Source organism: Mercenaria mercenaria, chromosome 1 (assembly GCF_021730395.1).
Source record: "Mercenaria mercenaria strain notata chromosome 1, MADL_Memer_1, whole genome shotgun sequence".
Lineage (NCBI taxonomy): Eukaryota > Metazoa > Mollusca > Bivalvia > Venerida > Veneridae > Mercenaria > Mercenaria mercenaria.
The window spans coordinates 44,568,003-44,580,349 of NC_069361.1; the positions used below are offsets into that span (position 1 = coordinate 44,568,003).

The window sequence follows — 12,347 nt, forward strand, 5'->3', positions numbered from 1 at the left end:
GATGCGCATGCGCCTGACCCCTTAAATCTTTTTACCTTTTCCCAGATTTTTTCTCAATAAATTTCTATGCCGTAAGAATCCCTGATTTGTGAAGGTACTGTTTTGTAAAGAACAAGTATGTTTTCTTATACCAATACTTGCACACTTTTTTATCTCACTTTTAGCACTTAAATTATATATAATCACATTATCTTACACGCTTTCTTACTACAAAGCCTTGTTACTTGGAATAGGCGTATTATTTTATTTTTACACAGAATATTTTTCTTTTATATATGTATGAACAATTTTACTTTGAATTCATTTATCATTACTGGCCGTTTTAAATTCGGCAAACTTTGCCTTCAGCAGTTGCATCGTTTTCCAGTATAAAAAATACTGTAACAACCTTCCTACGAATACGTACACCTCTTTCGTATCTCCTTTCTTTATAAAACTATAAAATAGTAACTGTGCCCACTTCATAAACTGAATTGTATCTGTGTAAAATTTGCACAGCAAAACAAATCATATTAACATAAAAAGTCTGACCTAAATCTGACATTGATAGAACTGGTAACAAAACTTTTACAAAATTGATGTTCCCTGGCCTTTTTCTTTAACATAGTGCTGCATATGTGATTTCTTGAGTGGAAGTACCCAAGGTATACAGACATGAATCTTATTTATTCCTTAGGGGCGCAGTTTCGTTTATTTATCTTTTTTATGAAATTGATGTGTAGGTACATGCTAGAAGATTGGTGTCGGTGTGGAACGAGCTAAAACAGTTACCACATTTGAACATGCCTAAGCGATAGCCAGTTACCATATACAGCCATTTAGCTCACTTCCTAAAATTGACATTTTATTTTAATTTCAGCTGGTTTTAAGCAGCACACCTGATTCCACCAGCCATAATATGTTGTTGTTTTTTAATGGGTTGACTGCTTAATACCAATTTGATTACTTTTTTTAAGTAAGCCAGTAGTTCTACGATGATATTGGTTGTAAGGATAAGGTGACCCATTTAAAAAAGACTCTGGCATCATGGCTCTTTTTCGAAATTACCCTTTTTGAAAAAGCCTACTTCCTTTTGAACTCTCGTTTATCAATGTGCTGGACCTGTATTGGCAATTGGCCGTTTCCATGCAATTTGGTATTACACCTACCACCTACATTTTCGACTTTCTTGAGCGGTTGTAAATATATAGTTTTCCTAACAAAAGCAAAATGCCGAAATCAGCATATGCAAAAAAAACGTTGAGCGGTTGTAAATATATAGTTTTCCTAACAACAGCAAAATGCCGAAATCAGCATATGCAAAAAAAAAACATAATCAAACGGATGGCCATTAAGGGTACAATATCTTTTTTCTTATACGACTCGATTAATTTTCCTATCAAACAATGGAAATTGAAGCTTTGTGTTGAAATAATTTTTCTCAAACAGTGATTTGCTTTCGAACAAAATTACTGTTTTGTCGTCCAGATGCGTATCATTATATAATTCGGGTTGCGTGATACAATTTCTTGAATCTGAACTCCAATGGCCTTCAACGACAAATTACTATTTGGAATACATTATTTCTTAAATATCCTGGAACGTATCTTTATTGTATGGTTGCAAGTGAGTATCCCTTGACATTATTCTGTAGATTTTTTTTAGCAATTTTATGCAGATTCAACTTATTTTAATCATAAACCTTTTTATGAAGTCCATTTTTACGTTATCAGACATCGTTAAAGTTCTTCTGTAATGTGTCTTGTTTCAGTAGGCAAAACTTACTACCCCTTTTCTAATATGTCTGCTTTTGTCCTGTGAAACTTGACATTTTTGTAAGACTGTTATTTGATTAGTTGAGACTTTATTACGTAGTATCTTCGTTCATCCACGGAGCCTGCTATTATTGATATTCTATATTAATATTATGGCCTAATCGTTTGTGTTTTCTATGAAGTGTTTCAATAATGTAAGGATTTGGGTGACGATTTTACTTTAAATCTTGCTATTTCCATGAACATTTCTTTTGCTCTTATATATGCGATAATCATTCTTGAATCGTTGTGTAATATGTTTGTTCTTCCGTGACACCTGAAATTTTATAAGACCCTGTCTAATAATCTTTTGGCATGATTTCATAAGATCTTGCTTCTTAAAAATTTGCAACTGTCGCATGGCTAGTTCCGATAGCCTTTCTGACATTATTGCGTAAAATTTGGCTACCCTGTGATACCACGTGTGGTAACTATAATTCTTATGTATAGATAAATATGTAGTCATTGTCATAATAATACTTGTGCTACCCTTCTTGCATTATTGTGTGATTCTCATATCCTAAAGGCAACGTTGTAAGGCCTTTTCAAAATATAACGTAATACCTTTGCTTTCGTTCCTTTATGATACAATGTCAATGCATAATAGGATACAGATTTTGGCTTTATCATAAAACTTGTGGTCAGTGTCGTAGCGCTACTTGTGATGAACTTAACTTAATTCTCCTGTGAAACGAGTCACAGAAGTGACACTGTAAAAACTAATCATTTTACTTATCTCGCTTTTCTAACATCCTGAAAAATGGAATAATGAATGCGCATGCATGCATGCTTCCTTTGTTCATTGCGGTATAATTTGATCTGTTGTGTTATTTGTTATCTATATTACCTTAACGTACTTTCCTTAACTTCTTTAAATCAATTTTCGAAAACGTTCTTATATCAAAATAGTGTCTTGTTATTAAGCAGAAGAACAAGAGCATCAATAACTGTTATATTTTACACTATCTTGGTAAGAATTTTAATATTATGCATTTAACTATTATCGATTCCAAGATTTTTTTATTTATTAAATGATATTACATTTTAAGGCAAATAATACATTTAGATGTTTACAGACAATTTCACACTTTCGCTCTACTCCGCGTTATTTTACTGTAAAATACCATGTTGCTTAGAATAATTCCAATGCACATCATTATGACTACATATTTGACCAAGTTAATCATCATAAACAGTATGTCTTAACTGACAAAATATATTTTGTTCCTATCTTTATAGTGGTTTCCAGCAAATCACCTTTTTGATCTGACGACGAGCCAGAAATTCGACATTCTTATCATGATTGTGATTATGCTCAATATGGTGACCATGACGATGGAGCATTATGGCCAGACAGAAACTTTCACCGATACTTTGTACTGGGTGAACTTCAGCTTCATCGTCATATTCACAGCGGAGTGTGTCATGAAACTCCTTGCCCTTAGACAATACTACTTCAAGATCCCGTGGAATGTCTTTGACTTTGTAGTTGTCGTTTTGTCAATATTAGGTATGTTAATAGTATAACTGAAAATATTTATGTCGTTTTGTCAATATTAGGTATGTTAATAGTATAACTGAAAATATTTATGTCGTCGTTTTCCCGTATAAGGTACGTAACTAATAAAGGTGTGATAATAAAATTGTCATTTTGTCCATATTAGACATGTTTATAATATTATTGTGAAAATGTTTTCGCCGTTCTTGTTCGCATGAGATATATAAATTGTAATGTCGTCTTGCCCAAATTAAGTATGTTAACTGTTCCATTGTAAAATAATTACAAAATCTTCCAAACTTTCTTAGGATATATGTGCATTCAACGAAATATTTGCATCCCTCACTGTAATAATAAATCATTCGTTGCAATATATGAGTCCAGGTACCTTTGCCTGGTTCTAAGACAACAGTTTTTTGCAACTTTAACAAATCAATAACTGATAAATAAAATGTCTTGTACAAGAATATTCGGAGAAATGACCCAGTTTTCTTTGACTTTCTGTAGTTTGTTTTCATTTAACTTATCCAATATTTCATTATCTTTGTATATGAGTATTTCATCCACATTTTTGCAACTCATGCAGTCTATGTAGAACTGAATGATTCGGAATCTATTCAAAAAGTTTGTTGTTGTTTTTTTTTCAAAATTTCTGGTTCCATTCTGTAAGCATAATTGATAGTAAAATGCACTGTTTAAGTATGAATATTTTACTTTTTTTTAAAAAAATTCTAGAGGAATTGGTTAGTATTTTCTTTTAAGCCAGAGCTAAAAGTAGCAACTTCTCAAGATCCTATTTATTCATCTGAAAGATCCAAATAAATGAATTTACATGAAAACATAGTATTAAATAATAATGACATAAGGTCGTGTATTTCAGCTGAAACAGCAAGTAAGTGGATGATTTTTAAAGAATGAATTGAAATCCTTGCATTTCTTTATTTGGAAAAATAACACTTTAAGCATTTACGGTATGAAGCCCGGTGTGCGTTTGTTTTTATTCCCGTTAAACAAATGAACCAATGACATTGCGGCATTGAATTTTGAGAATTGCAGTGTATTACCACTTTATTTTGTTCGCCTGTCTCAATAAATTATGTAATAGGAGTATCCTACCGGTCCTTTTTACTAACTAACATTAATAACGTTTTATTTGAAGATCCTTTCAGTTTTGTGACTTTTGGTCGTGATTAATTTCTTTATTTATATTCCCTGTATATAGATAATTCAACACATACTTTTGATTTAAAGAATGTCATTCCGTTTTGTGGGAATTGTCCTGAATTATTTCAGGTTTTTGTTGTAAGTTTTTGTTAAAGAATCTGGAGCATTAACGTTTAGTTTCAAACTTTGAGTGCCATATATTTTTACTGGGTTAAATCTTGTCTGATAGAAATGATATTTATATAAGAATTAGGGCTAATTGTACATCTGAAATTTCTAATTTTAAACACGCAAAATATTTCTATGGTTAGTCCTGCCTAATAATATATGCATCTACTGGAAATTCGATTGGCTTGAACTACCGATGACTCAATCAAATTTCTACGGACCGTGGGGGTTCGAGCGAGCGAAGTTTTAGACTGTATATAAAATTAATTTCGTAAGCATGCTTTCAAGTGCATTTTTATTTTAGCATTAATTGTTTGTAAATTGACTTAAATCAAAAGGTCCATTGACAATTCACTGAAAAAAATCGAAGTTTTCTTGGATACATCCAGCCGTTATATCTATTGCTCGATTAGAGTTTTCTTGGATTATATTTGCATAGCGTAGTGATACATTCAGAAGAAATATGTGATAGTAATTTAGTAGAATTGTATATGTGTCCATATGAGGGCTAATGAAATACGAATTGTATCGTTCATGATGCAATTAATTTTTTATATATGTTTAGAAATGTTTGTCGAATACATGCATTAACTTTGTTAGACAATTTTAAACAATATGGAATTTTGATCAATGCATGTTCCATTGAAAAATGCAACAACGTGCAGTTTTCTGAAAATGCTATAATAAGCTGAGAGAGTTTTGAAGAACAAAAACAAATACAGTGTGTGCAATTATGAAGTTTTCGTCAAATGGACATCTGTTATCTTTTTAGAATTTTCACCAAAGAAACGTCAAGTTATTAACCATATACATTGTTGATATACTAACAAATTACACCTATTTAAACCGTTCATTTTAGGATCAGTTGTATATATGTTTTAAACTGTCTTCGATCAACTATATAAAACCTAAGTTTCGTGTTTGACAATATCTGTTAAAACTTACTTTATTTACCGGAATTCAAGGCATAATCATAAAACCAAGTATATATGTTGTAAAAAATATTATGAAATACCACTTTTACACTTGTCTTTCTTTCGATTGCAGGTTTAGCGCTTGGAGGGTACTTAGAAGAATTTCTAGTTTCTCCTACCTTACTTCGAGTCGTTCGTGTCTTCCGGGTTGGCAGAGTGCTACGTTTGGTAAAGTCAGCTAAGGGGATTCGAACTTTGCTTTTTTCGCTCGCCGTATCACTGCCAGCTTTGTTTAACATTGGTTTATTGTTGTTCCTCGTACTATTCATCTATGCTGTATTTGGTATGAATTTCTTCAAGGATGTTCATGTACCATACGCTGGTTTGGACGATGTTTTTAACTTTCAAACATTTTTCAAAAGTATAATTACGCTGTTTCAAATGTGCACATCCGCGGGATGGGATGGTGTTTTAGATGGTTTGATGAATACCGAGGATTGCACGAAAAAGGATGAAGAAGGGAAAAACACATGTGGAAACTATCCATTAGCAGTGTTGTATCTTATCACGTATCTCGTTATAAGTTTTCTAGTTGTAGTGAACATGTATATAGCTGTCATTCTGGAGAATTTCAGTCAAGCAACTGAAGATGTTCAGCAAGGTTTAACTCCGGAAGACTTTGACATGTATTATGAAAAATGGGAAAAATACGATCCGGATGCAACGCAATATATTCCACTGGAGAAATTATCCGATTTTGTTGACTATTTAGATGAACCATTGCAGCTTCCAAAACCAAACTACTTTTTATTGGTGAAATTAGATATACCAATTTACGAAGGAGATTTGTGCTTTTGTCGTGACATTTTAGATGCTCTGACAAAAAATTTCCTCGGGACTTCAGATACGGGTGACATTCCCGCGGAGGAAGCTGGAGATAAGAAAAAGATTGAATACGAAGTTATAAGTAGTACATTGCTGAGACAAAAGGAACATTACGCTGCAAGAATTATCCAAAAGGCGTATCGAAATTATCGTGCAGCTCACGGAGGCTTCCCAGACCCACCACCTTATGATGTTGCCATTGACATTGCTGGTGATAATACTGAAAGTAATTTAAACGTTGAAAGACATCAAGGAAATGAAATTATAGAAATGCAAGATATTCCAAGCAAAGAATCAGAAGAAAAAGATAAAGAGAAGGAAAAGGATAAAGACAGTAATGAAAATTTTGATAGAGGTGAATCTGATCATACAATTGTTGAAGTAGACTTAAAACCAGATAGTGACGTTGTTGCATGACAACTGGTGAAACGTTGAAACTCATATTATACTTATTTCTTTTTTGAAAAGAGTAGTAAGGTACATTGTGATATTAATTCAAATGCTGATGTGGAAGAGGTTCCTGACAGGGTGTTTTTCACACAACGATTAATATAAAGTCTGTTTATTCATAAAAATGCAACAAAAATGTGATTACAATGATAGTAGTAACGTAAATAAAAATTTGAATGGCATCAAATGACTTAAGATGTATTTAGTACGAAACTGAATAGCTGTAAAAGCTCTGATATTGTTTGATTTTTATTTATACCGCTTTAAAAATAATACGATGATGACGTCTATGTTATAGTGTGTAACTAAAACAGTACATTGAGTATTTACACACATTTACCAGGAACTATCAAAATAACGTTCAGATTTATACATTGTTTTATAACAATACGTCAATACAGAATGCTTTACTGATTATGGTATGTTTTTCATGACTATAGCTGTAAGAACAAGTAAGCACATGTAATAATCACAAAGTAGAAATATTGTTTGTGTCCAGGGCTTTTATATTTTCAAGTATATATTATGTTAAATGTTATGTAAAACACAACTCGACATCAACACCAACTTATTCCATTATCTCATTGATATCCATTTAAGACGATGCAATATAAATAAGCCATTTTTGCGTTAGTAAACTTGTCTGTTGATTGGTGGGTTGTAAGAATTATGTGTATATGTTAACTTTACCTCTTGTTATTTGGTTTTTACTTGCTAAATTTTGCACGGCAATAACATATGTTAAGTTTTATATTGTATTGTGTATATGTTTATATGATTGTTAAATTTTAACTGACGAATTCTTATAGCCAGAATGTATTAGCTTTTTAGGCTCAAATGATGTAGCCAGTTTGGCATTCTTCTACTACTTTGACTGTGTTGTTTCTAGATCTGTATGAAAAAAAAACAAGAAAAACAATATGCCTACGCCTAAGCTTGCGCATGTGATGAGTAGTAAAGAAACATTGTGTTGTCGTTTAAAGGCTTTATCTATGCACTCTGTTTACATAGTATACCACCGTAATGCCACTTGTGATTAAAGATATCTGTCGTGCCAAAAATGGTATCTTTACAGAAATTGTATTCCCCGACGTTTATTGTCAGAATTTCAAACAAACTTGGACCTAAGATTGCATCATTCCGTTTGCTAAACTTTCATTTATAAATCTGTAAGAGAGTCTGGAAGAAAAGTTTTACTACATATCTAACGTTGAGTTTCAACAAAATCAGTACCTCGTTGCCAAATTGACAAACACTTTCAAACCGTCTCTGAGTCTAAGTCTGCAACTCCTAATTAAAGAGAGTTGTCGTGCTTCCACTTCCGCTTCAAATGGAATTGTGGGTGTAAGGAATGCCAACTTATAAAGGATTCTCGCGGCATTGCACAGTTGTCTGTCGTATGATGATTGATAGCATGTTTTTATTGCTTACTGGATCAAAGACTGTCTGTGATTTTTCTTCGAGTTTGACTTTATTTTATTCATGTATTTAACATGGAATGTGTTACTTTCTAGGAATTGTAAACATTGTCTGCTACAAATATTCCATACACCATTTCATAATCTTTTATGGCACTGGTTATGAGTGTCCTCTATGTTTTATTTTTGTCATAACAAGTATGTGGTTCGAAAGTCTGAACTTTACGCTTGAAACACGACACTAAAACATATAACTGGTTTTTAAACATATATTCATAGAAAAACATGTGTTCTATTCATCGATAACAAATGTAGAAAATGTCAAAAGAAATAATATAGAGTTGGACACTTTATAATAACCATTTTACTTCTAATACCAAGCCAGATGTAAAACTTACCTCCATTATTTTGTGTGCCTATCAATAAGTATAAGTTAAACTGACAGAAAAGCATGTTTTCTACTTGCAACTCCCTAGTAGAGGTTGTATCACCAAGTACATGTTAAAGATAAGAATAAGTAAACTTCAAATAAATCAAAGCGAATGCGTTAAAACTTAAAAATAAAGTCTTTTTACATATTATGTAATATATTTTATTGATGGCATATTTACGGGCTGAATGTAATACGTGTATCTGAAATATATTTAAATGTTAATTGTGGCTTACTGTGTTTTTGTCCCGAGACGGGCATTTCAACCAGTCATTTACATCAGTTTTTATCATTGTTTGATGAATAAACGTATCATCTCATTAATTTGCTAATGTCATTGTTCAGATACGATCATTACTTCATAAGCATCATGTCATTACAAAATTATCATCGTGTCTCGGCTGGTGTCATGTTGTACAATCAAATTACCCTCTTCTCTGACGTAGTACTCATCTAGCAAATATTACATTTGCAAAATCTAATTACTTATTCTTAGATATCTTTAATTATTTTTTTACTTTATTAATTTGATATCACTATGGAAATGTTTAATACACTATTATATGTAATGCGAATATTATATTCAGTTTTCGGTAAGACGGTTTAGTTTTCTAATTCACATTAGATATGAATATTAACTTTTGGATAAGATGGTTAAAATATTAAATTCACTTCTGGATATGATGGTTCAGATAAAGTCACTTTACGGATATGATCATTCCCATGTCAAATTCTTTGTCTGATATGAAGCTTAAAGTGTTAAATCCGCTTTGAGATATGATAATTCACTTTTGGATATTAGTGTTCATATATGAAATTCACTTTTTGGACATGATGTTTCAGATGTTGAATTCGCTTTTTTATATGAAACTTAATGTGTTGAATTCGCTTTTAGATATGATGATTCACTTTGGATATGATGATTCAAATATTTAATTCACTTTTAGATATGGTGGTTCAAATATGGAGTTTACCTTTTGAACATGATCATTCAAATGTTAAATTCACTTTTTGTTATGAAACTTGAGATGTTGAATTCGCTTTTTTGTATGATAACTCAGTTATGACTTTTTTTGGATATAAGGGTTTTGCGTTATGTGAACATCTAAATTATCTCTTTTCAGCCATATGTGCGTTGTTTTGGTAGATAAATTTAACACACGATATCCTTAGAATAGTACAGAAACATGAGAAATGACGTGCTAATTCATTCTTATAACTAATAATTCTTATACGAACTGACACACACACACATTTATGTTTTTGATAGTTTCAGTTCTTGAGTTCTTCCAATTTCTTTTCTGTCCCTGTGTTTCTGATTTTTCATTCTTCATACCTAGCTCATCCTTTCTCTTATACGATGCCTTTTTTTCTTCGGGTAATAATGTGAAGAATGTATGTGGTGCATAAACAAATACTGAAAACCAGATTGGGATACGTTAATTTGACTTGTTCTTTACCACACCAATCAGTGATGGTTTGAAAAAAAAATGTGAAAGAAAAACAGGGACAACAGTCCAACAAAAAGCTACAGTTTAAAACATGCAGCCACCTATACACTTTATGGCCTTAATTGGTCATAATTAACGCCATTAAATAGGCCAGTAGAGTTTCTTTGACCTTAACTGGTCATAGTTGACTCCATTAGATATGCATGTACTAGAAGAATTAATTAAATGATAAATTCCTAAAGGTTAGTGGCTTAGATATTTGGAATACGAATAATTGTGATCAACATTCAGACAGACTCAGGATTTTCCAAGTGATTTACACGTGCGCAGACTCACGTATGCGATCAATGAAAAAACAGAAAGTTCTACCTGACACCAAAGAGAGCGAGGCTTGCTTTTGTGTTGTTAAAACTATCAGAATATTGTGTCGTTGTGTTTGAGAGATTATGTTGTGCCATATGTTCTATGAATGTATTACGTGTTAACTATTGCGTTCATTCTGCAATTTTCAAATTATGCTCAAATTTTATTAATTCAATCATTTTTATTCCATATTTGATAAAATGTGATATTAATGTGTTTTTTCTCTCTATACGTGTATGTGTGTATGAGTGTTAAGACTTATTACAAGAAGGTGTTTCATACTTTGTTGCATAGTGAAGTCTCGTAAGAAAAGGCATGGCAAATTTAGCCAGCAAAATAAACCCTTGCTAATTTGGATGTCAAAGCATATTTCATTTCATGTTATTACTAGCTAAATGTTTCGGCCAGGAACGAAAAGAAATCATTTGAACTTTTCTTAATACTTGACATGCCGGATTTTGCATAAAAGCAGAAATGAGAGCCTTCGTATTCCCTGTTGTCAGAACTATGTTATACTATATAACGTATAATGTTCGGCTGATATAAGTAAAACAGTACCTTCGAAGGACAGAACTGTTCACTTTGTAACAAAGTATGGGAAGCATAATTATAAAATGAGCTCCTTACTCTTAGCATATCTTGCTTTAAATCTTCGTGGATTTTTTCATCAATAAATAAGTTTAAATATTTGAAATCAGTTTAGTTTAAATCTGTGTTACTGTTAATTCTAAACAAGCTTCTTGCAAATGTATAAGAATATATATTAATTATATGCATACGGCTGTATGTTTATAATTATACAATTCTACTATAATATATTTTTGCCTTTTACAATACATACCTATATTAAATTGTACATCACATGTATATTGTCACACGGACAGAATTACTCCAAGGCACTTCTACGTTTGTTTAACATGTGTAGGCGAACGAAAACGCCCGTCGCTCCATTATTTATGTTTACAAATATATGCTGAACTTTTAAATTTACAAACAAAAATATAGATTTAATTTCTGGAATGATTTACCTTTAGAAATATTGATAATGTCATCGTCTTTAGGATGTAAAAAAGGCGTTTTCGTCCGCCTATATTGAATGGGCGTGGAAGCTTTCGCCTCGGAGTAATGTTGTCGTATAGTCAATAATTATCACAGAAGTGTGTTTTACAATTATCTTAATCAGGATTTATGTTAACAAAGATATAAATAACCATCAAATACTTTAAATACCTTGATAAAATAAAAGCCATGTTTGTTTTGTTCTATTTAACATACAGAAGCCCATTTTTTCAACATAACCTTTTTGTTGTTTCGAAATTTTTCTTCGAAACAAAATGCTTACAAAACACTTACGCAGTTAATTTATTCTTACCTTTTACGAGTACAACTTTTAAATTCAAAGTGAGAAAATGGAAATGTGTTTTCTATAATATTATTAATGTCAGCATGTTTCATCATTAAGGTATCATGCAAGAATGAAGTATCTCTTTAATATAATCAGGTAGGTCATTCGTGTTCCTCGCCTTTCTACAATATGGGCACTTTCTTTCACTCTGCTTTAGTATCCGCTATATTTTGCGCATACGTCACTATTAATTTGAGTGTGACTGGGCACAGTCTTAGCGTACCTACAAATTAGCGTCATATGATTGGCAACAGCGCCTGCGCGATATAATCGTCGAACAGAATGACGCCAGCGCATGCGCATAAAAGGAACGCTGAGACTGTCCCAAGGAAAAATCTATTAATTATTGCCGTGGTTAACTTAGTTCATGTAGATTTTTTGTAAATAAAATTTTACACATTACTGGAA

General features: G+C 32.0%; 1 protein-coding gene across 12 annotated transcripts in view; it reads left to right on the forward strand.

Annotated features, from left to right (window-relative positions):
* The window catches only part of LOC123540363 (sodium channel protein para-like), a 196,690-nt gene extending 184,343 nt beyond the window's left edge, over positions 1-12,347 (forward strand). For all 12 annotated transcript variants that reach the window (XM_053546008.1, XM_053546020.1, XM_053546021.1 and 9 more), the window contains 2 exons: positions 3,033-3,303; positions 5,671-12,347. In XM_053546008.1, the coding sequence (XP_053401983.1) occupies positions 3,033-3,303; positions 5,671-6,839 (1,440 nt within the window). In that variant the 3' untranslated portion in view covers positions 6,840-12,347. The remainder of the gene's footprint in view (positions 1-3,032; positions 3,304-5,670) is intronic.